The following is a 24,124-nucleotide window of genomic DNA, read 5'->3' on the forward strand; positions in this document are numbered from 1 at the left end:
AATTCTCACCAACCACCCAAAAATATGTAAACAAAAACAACAAATAAATTAACGCAAATTTATATTCTCAATGGTTTTATTTTTAATATAATTAAAAAAAAATAATGTTAAAATTAAGCAGTAAAGGTGGTTAAACATAAAAAAGAAAATAACTAACCAAAAATATTCAATATTCTTTGCAAAGTTGTTTAGATATTTTTTTAGAGTTATTAAAGGGAAAACAAAATTACATAACTTTTTCTATATATATTTTAAATAGTAAACTGTTGAAAAACACTCGGTAGTTAATAAAAGAAATTAAGAGGCATACTTCACTGTCCAACCACACACACATACACCAAAAATTATGTCCACAACCAAAACACAGCAACATCACAACGTCGCCTTTCATGCCTGCTAACACTTGATTATTCATCATTCCATTTTCATCAATAACTTTCTCTACGCCGTCTCTTTCCATAACGAATGCAAAGCGAGTCGAAGTTTTGTTTTAAAAATTACTACTGGCTGACTGTCTGACTGACTGAGTGACAACTAAAAGGTTCGGTTGTCTAGATGTTACATATTTAACCTGCAATGCAAAACAAAACCTTTTTGAGAGAAATTAATTAACTTGTATGTAAAATGGTGCGCTAGTCCTCAGTTATTTTACCTAGAATGGTTGTCGTTCTAATAACCGGTCTTTTTTGTTTGTAGATTAATATTTATTTGATGTTGCATGTTGTTGTGGTTCTGAGAATCATTTTGGTTTTAAAATTCTATTTAATATGATTTAATTTGTTTGCAAAAGCCTTAACCATGCTCCTTGCCGGGGGGAGCTGTTGCCCGTAACAAACTACACCCAAGGAGTCCAACCTTCATATAAAGAAGCTAGATTTTCTTCACTAGTAGCTTCGCGTATTACAAAGTCCACCTGTTCGGCAACAGAGCTGCGGCGATTATGATCGGGATCTCTTCCCTCCAATTTCATGCGTATACGTTTCCAAACGGAAACGGCATAAGCATTACGTTTCTGTTCGCCCACTTGACTGTTGATAACTATAAGAAAAATATAGAAATTATATCAATTAATTATAATTGATTTTGTCTTAATTACCCTCTTTATTAGCGAGATCATTTTGTGATGCTGTTTTTATAGGTGATTCTGCACTGCCTTGTTGTTCACGTTCCGCATCCATTTGCATAAAACGTGTTAATAATTTATTTAAATCTTCATTATTTCTATGGCATAAAACATGTAAGTCCTTGATTTTTTCTTGCATTTGTTGTATTGCTGTTGAATCGAATAGTCTGGAAAACAATTGTGTTTGTAATTCATTTAGTTTTGCATGTAGCAGTTTTAATGACTGTTGTATATCTCTCAGATCTTGGCATAGTTCTTCACTATCAGTTTTGTTGGTTTGTTTGCACAGTTTTGTTAACATTTTTAATAGTTGGCGTAAATCCAGTCGTAATGTGGAATTCAAAAGGGGCTTAAAGAAAGAAATTTAAAATTAATATAATTAATCTTTATTTTGCTATATTTTTAGTAAAAATCTAATGATTAGAACACAAAATATAGAAATATGTAAATCCACTTTGGATGACTTACCTGCATTTGTTGACCATCAGCTACCAAAATATTTTGCATTGTTTGATCTTCCTTCTCCATATCACTAATTTTCTTTTGAACACCATAGATCATTTCATCCAATAAACCCGAAACATTTTCTATCCAATATTGATCGATTTTATCCTCCGGATCTAAAAGCTGCACCAAATTACGTTCCACTACGGTAATGGACGATTCACTTTGCAGCCATTGCTGCCTTACATCAGCAAATAGCTTTAGTAAATTCTCAAATGATTGTTCATCTGAACACATTTCAAATTGCAAGAGTACAGCAGAATATTCGGACAAACTAATGCACAAATTCAAAAAGAATTGATAACGCTGATTGATAATGTTAATGGCATCATCAAATTGCTGCTGTTTCACAATCAAATCATCACTAGATGTTAACGATTGTATCAAGTCTTTAAAAGAGTGACGATGCAATTCCAAATCAGCTTGAATTTTTAACATTGTCGACTTCCAAACCACCAAAACTTGATAGATTTTATGAAGTCTAGTTAAAAATTCATGCTTGCTGGTAATAAATGCATGTACATCGTTCAACTCCTTCAAGTGTGATTCATTTAACCAATAATAAGCGGTGGTTATCAATTGGTATTCTTCCAGCAATTTAGAATGATGTATTACCACAAAATCATCACTTAATATTAGTGATTCATGTTGTAAAGCCACATATAGATTTCCACACAATAGATCGGCATTTGATAAATCAATTTCATTAACTGTTTCCAGTGGTATTAGAGTGCTTGTTATATTGTGATTTATGTTTTGAATGGCGTATGATAATAAACCTTCAAAGAGTGTAGATTGTATGGCAAACACTAGGTCATCAAGGGCATAACGTATTTTACGTATATCATAAATATTATTGATATCGTTCGATTTAAATGACTCAATGCTATGCCTTAGATTTCCCACTAAAGTGATTTTCAAATCAGTGCTTAGTTTTTGTGCAAAGTTGCTGATATTGATGTTCCAAGTTGATAACTAATGAAAATATTTTAAAATAAAATATATAGCTTGATAGTAAATAAAAATGTTTCTTACCTCTAGCAAGTCATTAGGTGCGACTTTCTGTATGTATAAGATTTTATCTTGCAAAATTTTTAGTGAAATTTCCAATTTTTCTACCGCTGCATCAATATTCTTTAAAATGTTATTTAATTGTGCATGTTTTTCCATGTCTTCATTATTCATATTACTCTCAAAATTGTTTAAAACCTCTTGCAGTTCTATATTGTCATCCATCATGAACATACTAAATAGTTTACCAATCACAGATTCCATAGTTTCTCTGAGGAAACAAATTGCTTCTAGAGAAGTTATAAGCAAATGTAGGATTTCATTGTTGGGCAGTGGATTATTGTAGGTGGTATATATTGAGCTGATAAAGGTGTTGATTAATTGCAGGAAACTATGTTGTTTATTTGGCAAAAAGTAATCACGATTTTGTTTAAGACTTTGCTCATGGTGATGGAAAACTTGTGATGCTTGCAGTATATGACGCAGCATACATATTATAAGAATTTGGCTGTTGTAGGAAGGATTAAGTGATACAAATTCATTGATGGCATTTAAAGCAAGCGAACTGTCAATGATCTGAAAAGGAAATAGAATATTTTGAAAATAGAAGTTAAAAAGGTGAAGCCAACTAATAGCCTGTTTTATCGATTTTTAATAAAATGAATCGAAATTTAATCACTCATATTATGGAGGTCTCTTATGTATTAACGATTTTTGAAAGTGATTTTTCAAATTTTTCTATAAAATTTTCAAAATTTTTTTCTTACCGGTTGCTGTTTATGTTCATCCAAAATTTGTTTCGCCTGCACTATGTTATTTTGCAAATCAATCGATATCATTTTCATGCACTCGAAATACTGACAGCAATGTTCTATATTACACTCTACTGACCCAGCATCATTTGATTTCTCCTCGGTTGCCATGAGATTAGCAAAATTTCTCTTGTACTTCATCAAACGATAATTTTGCAACTGAGAACGTGGATAAAATTGCATAACACGACTGTAAAATGTTAATAGATCACGACATTCTAAAGCTGAACGTTGAGTTTGTATAAAGGTATTTTCCATTTCATGTCTATTAAACTTTGCCTGCACATACACATTATTCCAATTGTTATCGATTAGCAAATCTTTAATAATATCAAATTCACTTTCATTATGATCTACTATATCATTTCCTTTAGGATTTACTTCTATGTTATGCATTGCCTCGGGATTTGTTATGATATTAAAATAGGTTAAGAGCAGTAAATCAAGTTCATTGCTAGTTTTCTGTACCATAAGCTTGATTTTATTATAGTTCTCCAGATCATGTTTGTAGACATTATAACGTTGGATGAAGGCATGACTGGTTTGTGCTGAGCCCAGAGCTTCTAATTCTCTAACCATTGCTTGTTGTTTGGTAAAGTTGTCACGTTCCTGTTCTAATTGCAAAATATTTTTACGATGGTCTAAAATATTTTGAAGATGTAAGTCCAATTCATTTAGTTGGACATCGAAGTCATTCCTAAAAAAATGGCAAATGACAAAATACATTAAAATGTTTTATTATAAATTTAAAAATGTTTAATTTTCATTAGCACTTACTTATATTTCATCCAGGTAGGCTTAATTTCCGTTATTCTTAAGGCCATAGTTTGCCTTGATAGATCCACTTCCTGTTTTTTATTATTGCACAGACTCTTAGGACTTAAATGTTGGGCCGTTGTATTGGCATCCAATGATGCTATAATATTTGCTGCACTATGCGCCGTTGTTCTTCTTGAAACTGTGGTTGTACCATCATCACTTATTGTCCAATCCACCAAGGGATCATATACAAATGCCTCCAATAAGGTCAGTAGTGTTTCACGTTCTTTACGCAGTATTTTTAAAACATGCGTACAGGCCAAACGAAAAGCACCCTGAAATTAAAATAATATTAAGATATAATTTTTTTTCTTTTTCAATTCCCCATCATACATAATATTCCATCCCTGACTATCGTTAACTTAACTGACTATCAAAAGTTTTGATATTCACATAAATGTCGCCCATAGCAGAAATAGAGAAGAACCTGCAACAGAAAACAGTAGTTGCTCTGGCGCAACTGATATCTGGATGGTTCCCCATAAACCATGTCAACCCCAATATATGACCAGTATTTCAACACGGTCCACATGATACCCACCACATTTTCAACTGTCCAACCCTATTGAAGTAGGATCTAAATTCAAAACCTCTTCATTAAATTATTTTTGGTTTTAATTAGAATGGCTGTGTATTAAGCACTCATATTGCCAGGTTATCACACGTTTGTCCAGAGACCAAACGACATATACCCTCATATAGGAAGTTGGAGCATCCAGATTTAAATTCATCAAAAGTATTCTTGGTCTCCACCAAAAATAAGTTTTAGGGTTTTAATGGTCTCCACCAGTATTTATTCGAGTTTAAATGGTCTCCACCAGGTTATATCTTGAGTATTTTATGGTCTCCATCAGTTAAAAACATAACCTAACTTTGAGGTGATACGAAAGCACGCGTTTAATGAAAACAACGCATAACTTAGAACATTTATACGAAGTAGTCCATTAAATTAGAGCTGGGTGAGAAGTAAATCTGTCGAAAGCCCTGCAAGAAGCACAAGCCTGACCTTCCTTAAGAAATAAAAACGATGACGCGAGAGTTGTTCCCCAACTCAGTCCTGAATTACAACTGTTATTAAAAATTTCGAAGAAAAATAATTGGTATCAACACAAAATTTCATGCGTTCCAAAACTAGTTCTTGGATTTTCATATTATCTAGCTTATTAGGTTTAACATAAAAACATAAATAATAAACAGCTGTTTTTTACAAACAATATTCTTGTAAAATATTGATAAAATATCAATATTTACTTAAAATATTATGATTTTCTTCTTACGAATTCATTATTTTATTATCTTGGTTGATTGTGTTCTCTCAGTTATAACTTAGATTTTATTGGCCAATAATAGTCAGTTAAACTAAGATTACTGACTATTGAAAAACACAGATTAAACTAGATTTAAACAAAGAATGTAGATTATCTTAATCAGAAAAACTCGCGCTAAAGATATTAAACTTAGCGGATTTTTGAGTTGTCAAGCAAATGCCAATTAATAAGATTAGTTAATTTAAAAATAAATTTAATCTGATGTTTATCCCTTTTGCTGTTTTTGAGTACAAGATTAAACTTCGCAGTGTTGCCATACAAAACAACAGAAAACATCACTGTTAGTTATCAAAACGATGCATGTTTTATAAAAAAGTATGTATGAAAATTGATGAAAACTTAAATTTAAAATAAAAAAATAGTTTATTAAGGGCGGGTTTCTTACTCATCAGTTAAACTAGGCTTATCTTGCTGTTAGATTAAACTCGGAACAAATTTAGGCGGACTTTAACCGATAATTGTGTTTTTCAGTTTTAGATTTAAGCTCAGTTAACTTTGCTAGTATTGCCAAGTTTTCACTCAAAAACATAAACAATGACAAAGCTGTTTTTTGCAATCAATACTTTTGTAAAATTTAAAATTTTGGAAAAATGTTAAATTAACATTTAAAACAATAATAAATGAATCAAAACAAATCAGAAAATTTTATGTTTTTGTTCTTCCGAAATCATTGTTTTATTGTTTTTGTTAATTGTGTTTTCTCACTTATAACTTGAGTTTAATTGGCCAATTGCACTTAAACTTAAGATAATAAGTAACTTTACTGATAACTGAAAAACACGAAACATATATTAAACCAGGTTTAACCAAGGAATGAAGGTTATCTTTATCAGAAAAACTCGCCCTTAGTCCACATAATTTATACTAATCGATAAATCAAACATTTTAATATTTATTTTAATAAAAATTGTATTAATTTTTTTGGCATCAGCTCTTTACACTTTTACATTTCTCGCTCAAGTTTAAACCACCTCTATTAGACGCTTTAACTAGCAAACAAAATTAGCTGATTGAGTATTCAAAAACAACTTTCGAAGATTAATTTTAATTTAATCCCTAATCTTTCACCTAAAGATTGGCCCTTAAAGCTGTCTTTAAAACGTTTTCCTGAAAAGTACAAAAAAAAAACTTATGTACTTTCGTCTTTTTACCATAGATTTGAATGTATTCTTAACTAAATAAAAATCAATCAAAAATTCAAAATAAATCAAAAACTTGTTTATTATAATCTTCATCTCTTAAGTTTGTTTAGAAGTAATTCGGAAACGCATTTGTATTAGGCAGCATAATGGAATTTTTAAGAAATGTAAAAAACAAATATTCAAACTATAAATGAATAAAATTATAAAAAAAACACCAGACGCAAATTCTTTAGAATCTATATATTGATAAGCTAGCATTTTTCAACGTAATTATGTTATTTTTTTATTCGTTAAGTTCAAAGTATAATATCCAATAAAACATTTTAAATAAATTAACTTTACTAGCACCAATGACTTAGCAATTTAATGTCTAGCTTGTTTTATGGTTTTTGGCGTATTTTTATTAGGAATTAGTCAGTGTTTAATAAAAAAAATCTTAACAAATATTTTATATTTAATTTATAATGATTACAAAATTTGTAATTAAATTTTAGATAATTATCAAAACTAATTAATAAAATTAATGTTTTTTTTTATTTTAAATATTAATTGAAGTGTAAAGAATTTGTTGTATAGAAAACGTCTATTATTTTTATTAAATACTTTTTTAATAATACACTTATAAGGGTCTGATAGATTGTATAGATTTTATTATATTATATTTTATGAGTATTATTGTTAATATTAATATAATACACCATGACATTTCCTAAAGGGTGGTCTGTAGAAAACATGAACGCAGTTGCTGAGGGGGATATTGAAAGTTTGTTTATTTTAAATCAATAATTAGAAAAACTATAGCGTCAACATAAAACTCACTTTTAAATTATTTTATCTCGTTTTATGAAAGACAAACAAGCTACGCTTCTGTTTTTTCCCACAGCAAAATAGATACTTTTGTAAACAATAACATCATAAACAACAAATATAATTTATACACATACAAACATTTTTCTATATAAAAGCAATTAATGTACACTATTGTTCAACTAATTAGAAATGATATGCCAATAATATCAGTATTGGATATGACATATCTGAATGCAGACTTAATAACATTTATCACTTGTGTATAAACCGGGAAATGCCGATTCTAAACAATCACGGTATCTTATGCAGACTATAAGGAACAGACTTCTTGTTGAAATATGAGGATTATTGCGTTAAAAACATCGTTTGAACCGATATTAAGGGGTCCGAAAGGTGCAATAACCCAAACATATTAGGTTTATATTTCGACTTTTTAATTTTCAATTAAGGGGTCAATTCTCATCCTCAGTGACATTTGTTAGAGATCTTTTAAATACCCAATGGATTCTTCTTGTTAAATCAAACTTATTTATAATCTTAGAACCTTTAAACCAAAAAAGTTTTATTGGATAGACTGAGAGTTCACCAATTCCAAATTTACCAGACAATCACTTGTTCCAAACCTGCTGGATGATGATAATTTTTCAATACTATTCACAGGCAAGCAATACTACTTTAGGTCAGTAAACCTAGAATTCAAGCCGGTAGATCAGTAAGATGGTATAAGGCTGTAAACGGAAAACATCCAACATCAATTTCGGAGCAAACAAACTTGCTCTGCAATCAGATCTAGGCCGAATTCAGCAAAAATGAAAATCCAAAATCCCCTAGCGGGTCAAACACTTGGTAAACAGCTTGAAGATGCTGGCTTTAGAACCCTAACGGTTGTAAATAACGTCAGCAGAAAAGCAACATGAGAAAACGAAGGAACGCAATACAGCAGTTCCTTCTATAATGATGCAAATCTTTCAAAAACACTTGTTAGCCTAATAGAGGATGACGGGTTCTTTAACATTGACAACAGTGTTTCATAGTTGAATCCGACAAACTTTTCGAGCTGTATTTACCGATCCAAGATTGATACTGACAAGGGTACATATAATGCTGACATTGACATAAAAAAGTGGCGAATGTAGTGTCTTCCATGCGAAATACTAGCGATCATGATAGCAACAGAACTGGTCTGAGTAATTGTTGAGAAATTAGAAAAGATTGAGCACATAATGTGACAAAATCCTAGATCGCAAAGACTCACACAAATTAGTTTTTAGTGTAAACTTAAAAAATATTTCATTAGGTTTTATCTGAGGAATACACTGCTTTTTGGTTGAGGGTTATTTTGTAGATACTTAAATCTTATAATAATGATTTCGAGGTTTAAATAATAAGATCAGTCCTTTAGATTTTTGTCTTACTTTCATTCTACTCTCTTCTTCCTGATTTTCTATTAATTATATTTGTAATTCCGTTTGTAATTTCTATAATACAATTTTCCGACCCTATAAATTATATATTCTGGATTCTTATAGATAGCGGGGTCGATTAAGTCATGTCCATCTGTCTGTTCATCATGTTATTATAATTCATGCTTAGACAGAAACTGCGAAAAACAAAATACATTATCATACGGTAAATTTTGTTATTGTACGCTTGTTTATAAAAACAGCAGCACAACAAGAGTAGGAGAGCGAGAGCAGCACTAATATGTTGTTATTGGCTAGAAACATGAAATTAAGTATGTGCAGCCTGGCTTAAGTTAGATGCCATAAAAGGAAACAATTGGTACTTTTACGTTTTCGAAAGTTACTTTTTGCATTTTCTATAATATTGAACCAAGAAACATAAAGTTAAGTATGTAAAGTCGGAATTAGTTAAGAACCGGTACTTTTTTGTTTTTTAAAAGTTATTTTTTGAATTTTCTATAATATTGAACCTAGAAATATGAAATTAAGTATGTAGAGTCTGAATTAGGTGAGAACCTAGAAAAGGGAACTTTTGGGTACTTTTTCGATTTTCAAAAGGTACTTTTTTGAATTTTCTATAATATTAAATTTAAAAACATGAAATTAAGCACGTTGAGCACGAACTAAGTGATGACTTATTGGTACCGGCAGTTTTTTTTAACACACCTTGTTGAAAGGTATATAAGATTCGGCACAGCCGAATATAGAATATGTTTTTTATTCATATTGTTTGACCGGTTTGCATTGAACTGAATTGTACAAAATTTAATTTAAACTAGACATCACGAAAGCAAAATTCGTCTGTAGTAGTTTTTTGAAATCTAGAAAACCTAGAAAATGATACTTCTAATTAGCTGAGCACAACTGTTAAAATGTTTCTATTAATATTAGGGTAATGCAAAATAATTTTTCTAATATGTATTATGTTTTAAATTTAAATTTTCTGAACATATGTTAATGCAAAAAAGATAATTGAAAATCTGGATCCTGAAGATGTCTGGTGTAATCTGGAAAATGTTTTTAACAAACATATTGTTCAAGGTCCACCCTATTATATACACTTCTAAATATTATTAAACAAAAACAAAAAATTATTAATGACATGCAGATAACATGACAGTAGAAGAGTGTTTTCTAAACGTACAATACTACATGTGTTTTCTAAGGTTTTTGGGTACTGTTTTGTGTTAATATAAATATGTATATTGTTGCTATTGTTTTACTGTTTACAATAATATTGTTTGTATTGCTGTTAGATATGATATTTACATACAAGTATTTTTAACAAATGCAGTTACTTTTTTTCACCAATTTAGATATTTATTTTTTGGGGGAAAAGATTGTTGTTTTGATGTTGTTGTTGTTATCAGTTTTAGCACTCACAGTTGGTCAAATATCCCAAACGAAGTTACATTTTCTATTGTGTAGTTGTTGTTATGTATTTGAATTTTTTTCACAATATATCAAAATTAGTATGAATGAGTATGTGTTAAAATGAATATGATTTGTTTTTGTGTTTTGAACTTTTGTATTCTATGAACAAAGTACCGGCAGGAGAAAAAACAAATAAACAAACAAAAAAATAAAAATCTAACTAAACTAGGGATAAAGACCCATAAAGAAAGTCAGTGCGTTTTTTATTTGGAATATTTTCAGCAGCATAAAAAAACTCAAAAAATATACAGAAAAATTCGCCCACACTCAAAAAGAGTTATAAACTAATGTAAATATAGTACATATGAACAGTTAGTATGTACAAGAAATATACAACAACGTTATCATACGTTCACACACAATATTATTAATAATAATCATAAAATCACAAAATACAGAAAACACAAAAATAATAACAGCATTTAGATATTTTAGTTTAAAACATAGTCAATATTCAATCAGTGTAACAACGAATAAGTTGATATTTTTCTAATAAAGCGGCTCTAGTCTTCAAAAAAAAAAAAAATAATAATAATAATAAAAAACAAATAAAAAATTAATTAAAAAACAAACCAAAATAAATAATAAAACAAATTATATTCAAAACATTAGCGTATTAACTGCTGTTTTAACAAAATGTCGTATGAACAGTGTTACTTAAACAAACAATATTAAAAACAAACTAAAAAAATATAATAAAAAAAATTACTAAATCAATTTTTAAACAATATGCTATGGAGTTAAACATAATTGATTTAACTACTACACCATCAATTACAACAACAACAAATTCTTTAGTGATTAATAATACTTTAATTAATGTCGATCCCATCGTTGCTGTTGCGGATTTATGTTGGGGCACCATTCTATGGGCCTTTACCAATGTTATTCTATTAATTTGCATTTTAGGCGGTAATGCTTTAACAATTATAGCTGTACGTTCCTGTCGCCGTTTACGTTGCCTTATATCGAATATGTTTATTTGTTCTTTGGCCGTTTCGGATTTTATTGTCGGTTTAAGTTTGCCCTATCATTTGGCTTTTTATTTGGGCTCCAATTGGGGCCGTGTACATGAATTATGTCTTATACGTTTCTTTTTGATTATATTCGCCTGTTGTGTATCTATTCTAACGCTGATAGCAATATCGATTGATCGTTATATTGCAATCGTTTATCCACTACATTATAGAAGGTAAGTTTATTTGTACTTTCAAAGGGGATGAAAGTAAATAAAAAAAACAATGACAAAGTATTTGTAAAAGATATTGTGTGATTGTGCAGGAGAATTTTAACAGGTGTGATGAAATTCACTATTGCATTATAATAACTCTAGCGATAGTTATTTTCGACACAGCAACATCCTGTTATAAGATTTTGAATTAATTTCGAAAATTCGAATAGAAAAATTGAAATCATCCCTTAATAAACAAGTATTTAACATATAGTCAACAATAACAAATCATTTTTCATTTTGCAAGTTTAAAGATATAAGATATTTTTTAAACGAAACTAAAAATATAGAACAATTATATTGCACAGATATTTAGCAAGACCAACATATGTATATCGATTCGTCGAGATTTTTTAGGTTCAAGTTTGTAATCGATTTAATCTATGACTGAATGATTCATCATCGAACCATGAAATTTTGACAGTAGATGCCTTTTTCAATATGTAGATCCACAAAGGAGGTATTTTTGGATATTTGTGTTTTTGGGGGGTAAAAAGGGAATAACTGGCAAAACAGATTTTCTTGATTATCTTACACAGTATAAGCAATACAAGAACAATTTTAAATGTACCTACTTTTACTATTAAAAAGAGCAGATGGGTGCCTGGTACCTTTTCCAAATTCGTACTTTTAAAAAATGAAAATGAGTAACAAAGATGATTTGGCACCTTTTTAGGGTCTTTATAACATTTTAACTAATAAACATAATCGTTTGTTAATATTTTGGATTGTTATTTTAAATATACTTCTTATACGGACTAACTCTGTAATATTTTTTTAACAAAATATTTGCTATTTCTGTGAGAAAAAAGTATAAAAAGGGAAAAACGGGAAATTTTATTTAATTCAAAATTATTGAGCCATTTTTTATAATATTTGTTTATTCACTCATGCTCATGTACTTTGGCAACTATAGGATCAAATCGGGTTAATTGTTTGGTACTTTTTGAAACCACAATTTTTCCGGAAAAAATTTCAGTCATATGAATTATTTCTGTGGTGTTTAGATTTAAACACAGAATATTTTGTAAACTTAAAATTTAATTAGTTTATTCCTAGACGAAATGGGGGAAAAAGGTTCTCTTTTTTTAGAAATTTCTTTTTGATTATAGAAACTAGAAACTAAACATACACAGTGCTTAATGAATAATATTATACATGGGAAACATTTTGGTACTATTTTGTTTGTATTTTAATTGGGTAGCGAAGCACCCAAAGTTGTTCAAGTATATTTATAATTCTTGTTGAAAGCCCCTTTATAACTCATCCATATCAATAAATTGCAATCAATGACTTTTAAGTTTCTACAAAGAGACCTCTACACTTCGCCAACACGCTGTCGCAATCCAATTTCGGATACAATATTTTAAAGTCATCGAAACTCTTCCATCAAATCTCAATCACTATTTTCTAAACAAATCAATTTTCAAACAACTCAATTATAATCGGTGCGGAGAAAGCCGCGAATTAATTTCGAGGGTTCTGTATATGGTCTAAGTCAAGTAATTGGGCTATTTCTGTAAATATTAGGAGCGTTACGTTCTGTTCGGGACTAATAGGTGTTGAGCCGTTGGGGAAAATGTTCAAGAGTTTTAATGTTACCCACAGAGATATAGATTTACCTGGGTTTAGGGCGGGTTTTTCAGATAAAGATAATCTATATTCCTTGTTTAAACATAGTTTAATATATGTTTTGTGTTTTTTAGTAAACAGTAACGTTACTTATTATCTTAGTTTAACTCAGTGTTATTGGCTAATTACACTTAAGTTATAAGTGAGAAAACACAATAACCAAAAACAATAAAACAATGATTTCGGAAGAACAAAATCTTAATATTTTAAGTAAACTGCAGTTTTCTGATATTTAATGTTTATTTAAAATTTTCCCATTTTATAAAAGTTTTATTTTTATAAAAGTTTTATTTGCAAAAAACAGCTGTTCATTGTTTATGTTTTTGAGTGAAAAATTGGCAATACTAACAAAGTTAACTGAACTTAAATTCATAACTGAAAAACGCAATCATCGGTTAAAGTCCGTCTTAATTTGTTCCGAGTTTAATCTAACAGCAAATTAAGCCTAGTTTAATTGAGTAGTAAGAAAAACCGTTTATAAAATAAAAATTTTGTTTGTGAATAAGGGGGTAAGTATTTTGTGGTCTCTATAAGATAAAACGTAACCTTATTTTAAGTTAAAAATGGAGTTTTAATGCAAATAACAGGAACAGTTGTATGAAGTAAAACATTACACAAGTGCGAGAAAGACAGTTATATTTTACAGTTATAGTTAGATAAAGATGAGCTCTTTAAAACAGGGTGAATTGTAACTTTTTTAATGTAGAATCTCAGAATTTAAAAACAAAACAAAAAAACATCAAATCAAATTCCTGACGTCCATATGTTTAGAATTTATACTTTACAATGAGTTTTACAAACTTTAAAATATCTTTTCGATTTTATACATTTCAACTTAGGGCGAGTTTTTCTGATAAAGATAATCTTCATTCTTTGATTAAACCTGGATTAATATATGTTTCGTGTTTTTCAGTTATCAGTAAAGTTATTCATTATCTCAGTTTAACTGAGTATAATTGGTCAATTAAACTCAAGTTATAAGTGAGAAAACACAATTAACAAAAACAATAAAACAATGATTTCGGGAGAACAAAAACATAATATTTTAAGTAAATTGCATTTTTCTGATTTGTTTTGTTTTATTTATTATTGTTTTAAATGTTTATTTAACATTTTTCAAAATTTTTCCATTTTACAAAAGTATTGTTTGCAAAAAACAGCTTTTCATTGTTTATGTTTTTGAGTGAAAACTTGGCATTACTAACAAAGTTAACTGAGCTTAAATCGAAAACTGAAAAACACAATCATCGGTTAAAGTCCGCCTAAATTTGTTCCGAGTTTAATCTAACAGCAAGTTAAGCCTAGTTTAACTGAGGAGTAAGAAACCCGGCCTTAAAGGTATATTGTTTATTAATTAGTAATTGGAAATTGCGTCCCATTGTGCTTGGTTATTTTGTTTGATCAATTATTCAGATATACTATTACATAGTACATTAAATATTGAGGAGAGACGGAAGCTAATTGTCAAAAACTTTTTACGTAAGAAAACAAATGTTTGCGTAAAATGTGAGTGTGTGTGTGTGTGTGAGTGTTAGTTTATATTACACGTGGGAGCAGGTTCCTTCGTTAAAATCAAGAAATTTTTATTAATTTTCACAAAAATTTACTATTATTATGAATTTTGCAACGAATTGAATCATTGTTTGATCTTTGAAATCTTTTCAGATATATGACACGACGAGTGGCCATATTTATAATAGCCTTCAATTGGTCTATAGGTGCTACGGTAGCAATAGTACCTATGTTTTGGAATAACTGGAATACAGCCTTTCAATGTGAATTCGATGAGGTATTGCCACCTTGGTATATGGCCGGTATTATAACGCCAGGATTTACAATCATATGGATGTTAATGTTATTTATGTACTGGCGCATAATGAAAGAAGCCTCAAAACAAGCTAAACAATTGAAAAATCCCAGAGGAAAAAGGACATCAAATTATTTGCAACCAGATTGGAAATCTGTACAGGTTAGTATGTTTACATAAAAACACTTTTGAAGAAAAAAATGACGAATTAAATACTATCTTTCTAGGTTGTGGTTTTTATTATGGGCTGTTTTTCAATCTGCTGGCTGCCCTATTTCATAGTCGCCTGCTCTCAAATCTTTAAAATCTACAATATAACACCTTTACTATATAAAGCAACATTTTCATTAGCCATGACCAATTCAGCCCTTAATCCTGTTATATATGCATGGAAAAATTCAAATTTTCGTAAAGCTTTTCTACGTCTCTTGCATTGTAAATCTCCTAATTGTTATCAGACATCACCAGAGTTTAGTAAAGACTCGCCGATGTCACAGAAACGTTATTCCAGAAATGATTCGCCAATAGCAAATAAAAGATGTTCCATATCAAGTGCTGATATACCTATAAATCATAATAATGTGGATGAGTGTGCGATTAGTGGTGCTGATGTTGAAGTGTGTGTGATTAATACGAGTACGTTGCAAATCAAAACAGAACGTTTACCTAAAATCTATACAGTTTCGATGTCAACAACATCGGATTGTTTATCTTTGCATTGAATATAAATAAAAACAAAAATGCATACAAATAAAGTGAGAATGCCGTGGATGAGAGAGTAAAGAGAAATTAAAGTTTTTTTAATAATGACGTAGCAATGTAATAAATGTTGTTTTTGTATTGAAAAGAACAAATAATTTTTCACATGGGTCAAGAAATCGATGGATTTGTAATTTTAATTATGGGAGTTAAAACTTGTTAGTCTGTAATTTATACTCTGAACCATTGTCAATACTAGTCAAGTTTATAGTCTGTACTCTTGTCTTGTCAATTGTCTAGACTATGGTCTAGTGTACATTTGTACTATAATATAGTTTTTAGTTTGGACCATAACTACTATAGTACAATGTATAGTCTGTATTCTACTGTACTGTCTATAGTCTAGTCGATAGTATAATCTATAATCAAGTCTATAGTCTAGAAGTTGGAGTATGGCCTAGTCTATAGCCTGAACTACAGTCGCATCAATGTCAAATGCGAAATTTTACTAGAAATTTTAATAGAATTTTGAAATTTTACTTCAAATTCAAATATTCATTCGAAATTTTAGTTAAAATTTTACAAAAAATTTAAGATTCGAAAAATTTCAATAGAAATTCAACTAAAATTTTATAAAATAAAATTACTGTACTCACCTCAGTTCCCACCAATCCTAAAGCATCCTTAAGATTTTGAGTCATACGGAAGGGTACACGCTCTGGAACACGCAAAGTTTTACCTTTCTCGAAACAAACACTATAATCGATATGTAAAATTTCTCCAGTAGCCAATTTAATAAGAACATTATCCAAATGACGATCACCCAAACCAATGACATAACCGATAATAGACATAACAGCCAATGACATAGAATAGCGACGTACAGATTTACGCCATTCGACAGCATTAGCAGAATAACACCAAATTTCCTTGGATAATAAGTCTTTAGGTGTTTCATTGGAAAGTTCTTTGAGAACACGTTTCAAAACACTAATCGGCCATTGTCTACGAGGATCGGTAACTTTAAGATTGCATTCCGCTAGAAGAGGTGTTAATTTATTGTAAAACAATTCAGATGGCCTAGTAGCATTGGCCGTCACGGGGCTTTGTTGTATGTGTTCTTGTCCTTTAGCCGAAGATTGACGTTCCTTTTGCTGCTGCTTAAGTAAAGCATCACGTTGTTGCCATTTCTTGTAAATAGCAAAGAGAGGTGAGCAATTGTCCACCCATCTTATAAGACCCGAACGTGAGCCTAAAGGTATAACCGAATAATGATTGGCTTTGAAACAATCTGTTTTTGCTTTCGAGCCATAAGAACGTGCCATCATGGAATTGGATATGGATAAAAATTGCATAATACGTTCATCCAAGTGTAAATCTTCTTGTCCCTTAAAGAGATACGTATAACGTTGACCATTACTGCCATAAAAGGAAAGTTTTTTAGGTTTAGTTTTGGTGGATATAAATATAAGTGCCGTTGCATCTACAGATTTTATATAAACCGCTGGTTGTTCATATGTATCTACGCCAGGCATAGCTATAGTGGTATTATGCATATTGGCTAAAACAGGACTAATTTCGGATATACGTAATGTGGAGGAATTGCCTCTTAAAGGTCTCTGCTGGAATATATTATAAAGTTGTTTAATTTTCTGCCAATATTCTGACGGTTTGCTGTCCTCTTTATTCTTCTCTAGATCCTTTAATACTGCATCAATATAGCTACCAAAACGTTCTTGAAAACTGCGTTCATAATTAGTTTCTGGTTCTTTTTCGGTTATAGCAGTGATTTGTTTAAAGTCCGACAGCAAATGTTGTCTGAAAACTTCATATTTAGCTTGCATTAGTTCAGAGTTATTGGATTTTTTCGCTTCAGCATCAAGTGCATTGTAGAGTGGGGAATATTCTGCATATAGTTGAGACAAGCTGTGTATCCAATATTCATCCCATAGTAGAGTGATGCGTCTTAGTTCTTTTACTAATAGTTGTACTTGTAATACAGTTTTGGGTGCTTGTTCGGCTAAAGAATTGAGTAGAGTTCCAAAGCAATTGCTTAACTGTACTTGCGTGTCAGCATTATTACGATGTTTAAGTTCTTGTTGAGCACCTACTACTGCTGGGAATATGATGAGTTGAGGCTGATTGACTGCCAAACGACATAATAATTCTGCAAGACTTTGCCTTACGTAGGGTTCATGATGATTGAGTCTACTGAATAATTGTGGTACAATCACCTTCCAAGGTCTTAGGGGAGTGTTGCGTAAACCTTCCTCAAGAACATCCTAGTAGAAAATGAAGAGAAAATAGAAATTTAATATGCTTTTAAAAACATTTTCAAAAATGAAAAAGGGAATTTTTGATAATTTTTTTTTTTAAAATATTTAGTTTTCTTTCTGTTTACTCTATTATTGTTGTAGGAATCTATGTTCTTCAAGAACATTATCTCGGACTTACCTGCAGACCAATAGCATGCTTAACAATCAAACGCAGCAGTCTCAAAGTTGTTGTGACGAAAGTACAATCCTCCACTTCATTATTGTCTGAACTAGCAACATCCGACTTTTTGGCTACACTCTCACTTTCTATGGCCAAATATTTGAAATATGCTCTCGTTGCTTCTTCGTAAAAACCATAAACACCCTTTTGAGCTTGACGCCAAATCGAGAGAATACCATTTAATTGTTCCACATTAAGAGAACAAACATTTTTCAATTCCGATTCCAAAATTTCAGTAGTATTCTCTGTTGTATTCGAATCCAAATCTTCGGTATTGTCATAATTCATAGCATTTAAAATGTGATTATTTAGAACATCTATAATTTGCTGTATGGAATCAGCATCAAATTTATCTTTTAGTATATCTTGGATAGAGGTCACATTACGTTTGGTAAGTTTAAGATCTTTTAGATCATTCACAGAAACTGATGAAGATTGTTCGGTACTTTTGGTTTCCATAAGTTTTTTACCCCAACGATAGCACCAATTACCATAGGAAAACCAAGCCTCTCCTAAATTCTGTTTACACAGAATACTGGCATTTAAAAGTTTACCAACAGCATATTCCGAGGAAGGTAATACATTTGCTTTTGCGCTGTCCGAATGAGCACAGCAGGCTATTTCGGGTAATTGTTGTTGTAATTTTTGAAATTGTTGACCACTTGTTAGGTTGGTATTATTCAAACGATGTATGGTTAACCAATCCGCCATGGTTAAAAGCAGATTTGTTATGGAATCAGGGAAAGAGGAACTATTATCCTCTTTCCCTTGGCTTCTTTGCAGTTGTATGACTTCCGAACAACAGGCTGAACCCAATTCTAAGGCATCTGCTATTGAAGTGGTTTGGGACTGTAAACATTTTACCAATTCCTCTATACCTTGTACTAACACTGTATCACTATAGTCCACATTTAATTGATTCATTTTCAATTGTTGAGCAATTTCATTAAGAGGTAAATTAATATGTTTTAATTTAAAGAATTGGCTGAGCAAAGATTGGCAGTAATTTAAGTTATTTTCTAAACGTGATTTAGAAGATAGATTTAACAATAGTTCATATTGTTGTTTGCTCTCCTGTTGACCCTGTAATAAGGACCAATACAAACATTTGCTTAATAAAAGGGAAGACATTATTGTATCCAAACAATTTGATTTGGAAGAAATATTAATATCTTGGTGTAAATGTAGCTTATGGGTAATATGATTTAGAATTATTAATTCATTTAGTTGGTTATTATTGAAGCCAGGTTCATAACTACGTAATAAACCCTCACGTATGCCTTGTTGTACACTGTTTCTTACGGACTCATAAACCCCCTGCTTTAGATCTGTAGAATTGGCATTTATTAAACAGGAATCTTGTAGTTTTCTCAACACCTCATAGTAAGAGTAAGTCTCCAATTTGGGAGTATAATTAGTTTTCTCCTCGGGCCATTCGGTTAATTCTACTAGGGCTGTGTTTAATTCTTGATTTCTCCAGTTATATTGTTGATAGCCCACCGATTGATAGACATTTTCCATCATTTGTAAATGTTGTTTAGAATAAATGGTTTCTTGTGTTATGGCGGGTATCTCTGACCAACGGGCTGTGTGATAAAAACATTCTGTTAATTGTTTTTGTATAAATTCCTTCATATAAGAGTCCATCGATTTGTTATTTTCATCATGTAGAGTATAAAGGTAACCGGTGGCAGCCTTTTCTAAGTGACCACTGGCATGTTCGGCTACGTATTGAATCCATTCAAAACGTTTGCCATGTTTTGATTTTAACCAGGTTGTTATGCCATAAAGCGTGTCTGATTCCCCACAATTGTAAAGAGCCCACACTAAAGAAGTAACGGTACGATCGAGTAGAGCCAGGTTACTATGATTGGCCTCAATTTGTAAAATATTCTATAATATAAAAAGCACACATTTAAAATTTATTGATATGCTTAAAATCTAGGGTTATGGACTCACCTCTGAATAACGTATCACCATTTCTGGTTCCATGCAATGTATTGAAATTAAATTGACAGCGGTCCGTATGCGTTTAAACCATTCCCTGCAGGTGGAAGCATTAACGCGAAAGAATGTTTTAGCCGGTTTTTCAGCTGGTAACATAGCATAGGCTGTACCCTCAGCGGCATTATAAATATGCTTTTCCAGACACTCCAAAAAGCCCAACAACATGCGACAATTTTCCTGCACTTCCATAACATTTTGTAGATTTTTATAAGACAATGGCAAACCCTCTTTTTCAGCCAAAAAGCGAGCATATTTCATTATAACCGCTTCTATGGCTAGGAAAGTTTCTTGAGGTTTACCCAAAGTCGTACGCAATTTATGTTGTACACAATAACGGGCCGCCTCATATTGCAAATGATACGATAGCAATTGTTGATTGTCCTGCACACTCTTTAGATATTCCACAAAATGTTCACGCTGTAAATTACACGAACTCTTTTCAATTATTGAAGGATAGAGAGCACTATTTATGTGAGTATTAGGATCCAAAGATTCCAAAAATGTTTTAAAATATTTAGGTCTAAGACCATTAAAACAGGCAGATGATTTGTGCCATTGATATAAAGTAAAAAGTTTCTCCTTATTTTTACCGTAAAACTGTTTATCGTAGTTGGGTGTTAAACAAATTTCCAAAGGTAATTGTGCCAGAATTTTACAATAAGCAGCTGCTAGTTTTTTATCTGAACTCTCCACTATACAAAGAGCAATATCTCTTATATTGGACAATATACGTTCTGGTATCTGTGGATATGTCAGCAAAGATTCTATTATAGTTGAGCACATGAGAGGTTGCTTAACAGCTGACAATGTTATATTTTCGCATATATGCAGAAAATCCTTATTTTTTATTAATACCTCAAAGTCTTCCAAGCATTCTTGTAAAATATTCTCTAGCCATTTAAATATTTTCTCTGAAACATGCCACTTAAGTAAATCACCTAGAAATTTTAAAATCTTGGCAAAATTTTCCGATGAAGGAGAATCTTGATGCTGCTTTAGTAAACGTGAAGATTGTCGAAAATTGTGATTTTTCATACAATGATCTATGATTAATTCCAATAAGGCTCGATGTAAAGTGGGATATTTACTCCAGAGCGCATAATTTGAAGCTTGGCAATTTTTGATAAGCAATTCCAAAATAGAAGGCTTCAAGGCATACATGCCTATAATGGAAGAAGTCTGACAAGCCAAAGCTGTTAAGGCGGCCAAATAGAAGTTCAATAACATTTCACATCTCATCATAGAATCCGCAGTACCTTCGACGGTATTTAGCGAAGCCACTGTTTTATTAACATCTACCAGTATATGACGATAGGCTTCTTGCAGCAGCGGAACATTTTTTATTATCAACATTTCATGATAGATTTTCATTAATAATTTACAAGTTTTTAAACCACAACTAAGTTTAATATCTTGCAGTACTAGACTATCGGTGCCCATTAGTAGAGTTATAAAACTTAGCGGTAGCTGTGTGCGATATTGCCGTACAATATTTAAAACCATATAAAGAAAACTGGACTGTTGGTTGTCATTAAAAGAGCTTAAATGTCTCAGTTGCAGCTGTATGATAGTTTCAAAAGCATTTAAATTTTCAACACTTCTATCGTAGAGTAAAATCATGCAATAGAACTCATTTAAATTAACTACGGTTTCTTCGCTTAAAAGAGGAATCATATCGAAACAAATTTTCGCTACTTTATTAACAGCTTCTTTAGCGTTCGATAAAATATGGGCAGCTGTATCAAACTCATTAAGATTTACTCCTTTAGAGGCTAAAGCCTTAACAATTGAAGTGAAAGCTCCTATAAATGATCCCACACGTATTTCGGATTGTTGTCTTGTTACCGCCGTACTATCTTCTTCTGTTAAAATGTCTTCGCGACAAGCCTCTATATCTTCTATAAATTGACCTAAAAGACCAAAAGTAAAATCCAATTCATTGAGAAAATATTCGGCAAACTGTTGTAACACTTTGGAGCAGTGACGTTTAAGTTCTGCTGGCTGTTCGACCTCTAAATGCCATCCCACAATAATATCTACTATATCGGTAAAATGGCGCTGAAATGATGTTTTATAATTTTTAGAAAATTCTGCAATAGTTTCACTTATTGATATGAAATTTTCCGATACTTCAGCGTTTTCGAGATATTCTTTGAGTAGTCCCAGTAGTCGTTCACTGTAGGTTTTTAGATCCAGATTAACCGCATCACATCTGTTGGAAATAGTGGGTAGAGAAAAGTGTTTTATTAAAAGAAAAAAGGTCGATTGTTATTCAAAATATGAATTCACCGAAAATTCGACTTTTTATCGTTAATTTCTTGATTTGTTAAAAATCTAACTTTAAGTTGAAACATTTTTTATTTGATGAAAATTTAATTTATTAAAAATAAATAAATAAATAAGTAAATAAATAAATGTTCTTTTCATTGAATTTCGACATTTCAGCGAAAATGTGAAATTAATTTTCGAAAAATTTCAAGATAAAGTCGAATTTTCATTAATACTTTTTATTAAAAAATAATTCTGAATTCTCAATATTTCCCCAATATTATTTTTTAAAGTTATTTCATGAAAAAATATAATTCCAAAATTCCATTCCTAAAATGATTATATTTGTTTTTTCTAAAATATATACATTTCATCAATAGTATTTGCCACGTGTGAAAACGAATTCTTTAAAACTCAAACTGAATAAATAATAAACTTACCTTAAAGTAGTCTTTAAAGCCATCATCAAGTATTTTCGTATATTTTTATAGTTCCCATAGGCCTTGGTCAAGTGTCCCTTATAAACGGCAAAATCATAACGATTTATATAGCCCATAATACCCAAAATGGAGCTGGCATTCTCCAAACACTCTAAAGGACATTGACGCAGCACAGTCAGCATATTATCGAATAGAATATCAAATGAACGACAGATATAACTAACATTTGATTGATTGCGTACAGCAGTTTCCAATTTCTTGCACAGATCAATAGCAGCCTTGCGATTATTCTCAATCATTAGGCGGCGTATGATTTTGGAGATGCGCAAGTCTTCCGAAAGCATGGGTAAATTATGCATGCGGCCATACTTGTTGCTGCTTTCGTATGAATTGCCTGCTGTGATCTTTTTCATATGGGAACCTTACAAAATATGAAAATTTTTCAAATACATCACTCTCACTTTTGTTTTTATTAACACTTACCCTCCATATTTTGCCTATTACTATTAAGTATATCATTAAAGTGACCTCCTTGATCTGAGGATTGAGTTTTACCATAATGTCCAGACGAAGACAGATTGTCATGATAGTCTGTGTGATTAGCAATATGTCCGTCGTTTTGTTGCTGTTGTTGGTGTATTTGTTGCTCTTGATAATCGTACATGCCCTGCTGGCGTAAACCATTTAATGGACGCCATTCATTATTGGCATTCTCCTCGAGAAGAGCATGTTGAAAATTTCCCACCAAATGATTTTCAGCATCTTCTTTATCATTGTGATGTTGGTGGCGTTGCTTGAGGGCAGTTGTTTCCTGTTCTAGTCTTCGCGGACTAAAATCATCATTGTAATCCATGGTTAGGGATTACAAAATACTTGTCCAAATAAAATAACATGTAACTGATTTGTTAAATCAATTAAAATGTATATAAATCTTTAATATTTTTGTTAAAATTTCTACAAACAATAAAACAAACACAATTTCCACGAAAATAACGATGCAACTTGATGATAAAATTTTGACAGCTGTCTAAGTGATAAAGATGCCATACCGTTTGTAATAGATATTTTAAAATATAAAATAGTGTTGCCACGTAGTGT

General features: G+C 31.1%; 2 protein-coding genes across 3 annotated transcripts; one reads left to right on the forward strand and one right to left on the reverse strand.

The window, feature by feature from the left end:
- Positions 1 to 134: 134 nt before the first annotated feature.
- On the reverse strand, positions 135 to 24,041 carry LOC111677865 (serine/threonine-protein kinase Smg1). 2 transcript variants are annotated; one of them, XM_023439070.2, is made up of 12 exons: positions 23,510 to 24,041; positions 23,027 to 23,447; positions 20,271 to 22,530; positions 18,270 to 20,204; positions 16,472 to 18,097; positions 4,228 to 4,544; positions 3,406 to 4,147; positions 2,663 to 3,214; positions 1,592 to 2,602; positions 1,097 to 1,472; positions 653 to 1,038; positions 135 to 571 (listed from the first exon to the last, which is right to left on the reverse strand). In XM_023439070.2, exons 1-11 carry the CDS (start codon positions 23,877 to 23,879, stop codon positions 836 to 838), a joined length of 9,813 nt encoding a protein of 3,270 aa, XP_023294838.2. In that variant the 5' UTR covers positions 23,880 to 24,041; the 3' UTR covers positions 135 to 571; positions 653 to 835. The 2 variants fall into 2 exon arrangements, with proteins under 2 accessions (XP_023294838.2, XP_023294837.2); XM_023439069.2 differs by having other exon boundaries at positions 135 to 590.
- Positions 10,726 to 16,075, forward strand: LOC111677866 (octopamine receptor beta-3R). The gene is made up of 3 exons (XM_023439071.2): positions 10,726 to 11,638; positions 14,975 to 15,278; positions 15,344 to 16,075. Exons 1-3 carry the CDS (start codon positions 11,181 to 11,183, stop codon positions 15,836 to 15,838), a joined length of 1,257 nt encoding a protein of 418 aa, XP_023294839.2. The 5' UTR covers positions 10,726 to 11,180; the 3' UTR covers positions 15,839 to 16,075.
- Positions 24,042 to 24,124: the final 83 nt, after the last annotated feature.

This window comes from Lucilia cuprina, chromosome 3, assembly GCF_022045245.1.
Source record: "Lucilia cuprina isolate Lc7/37 chromosome 3, ASM2204524v1, whole genome shotgun sequence".
In the NCBI taxonomy this organism is placed as follows: Eukaryota; Metazoa; Arthropoda; class Insecta; order Diptera; family Calliphoridae; genus Lucilia; species Lucilia cuprina.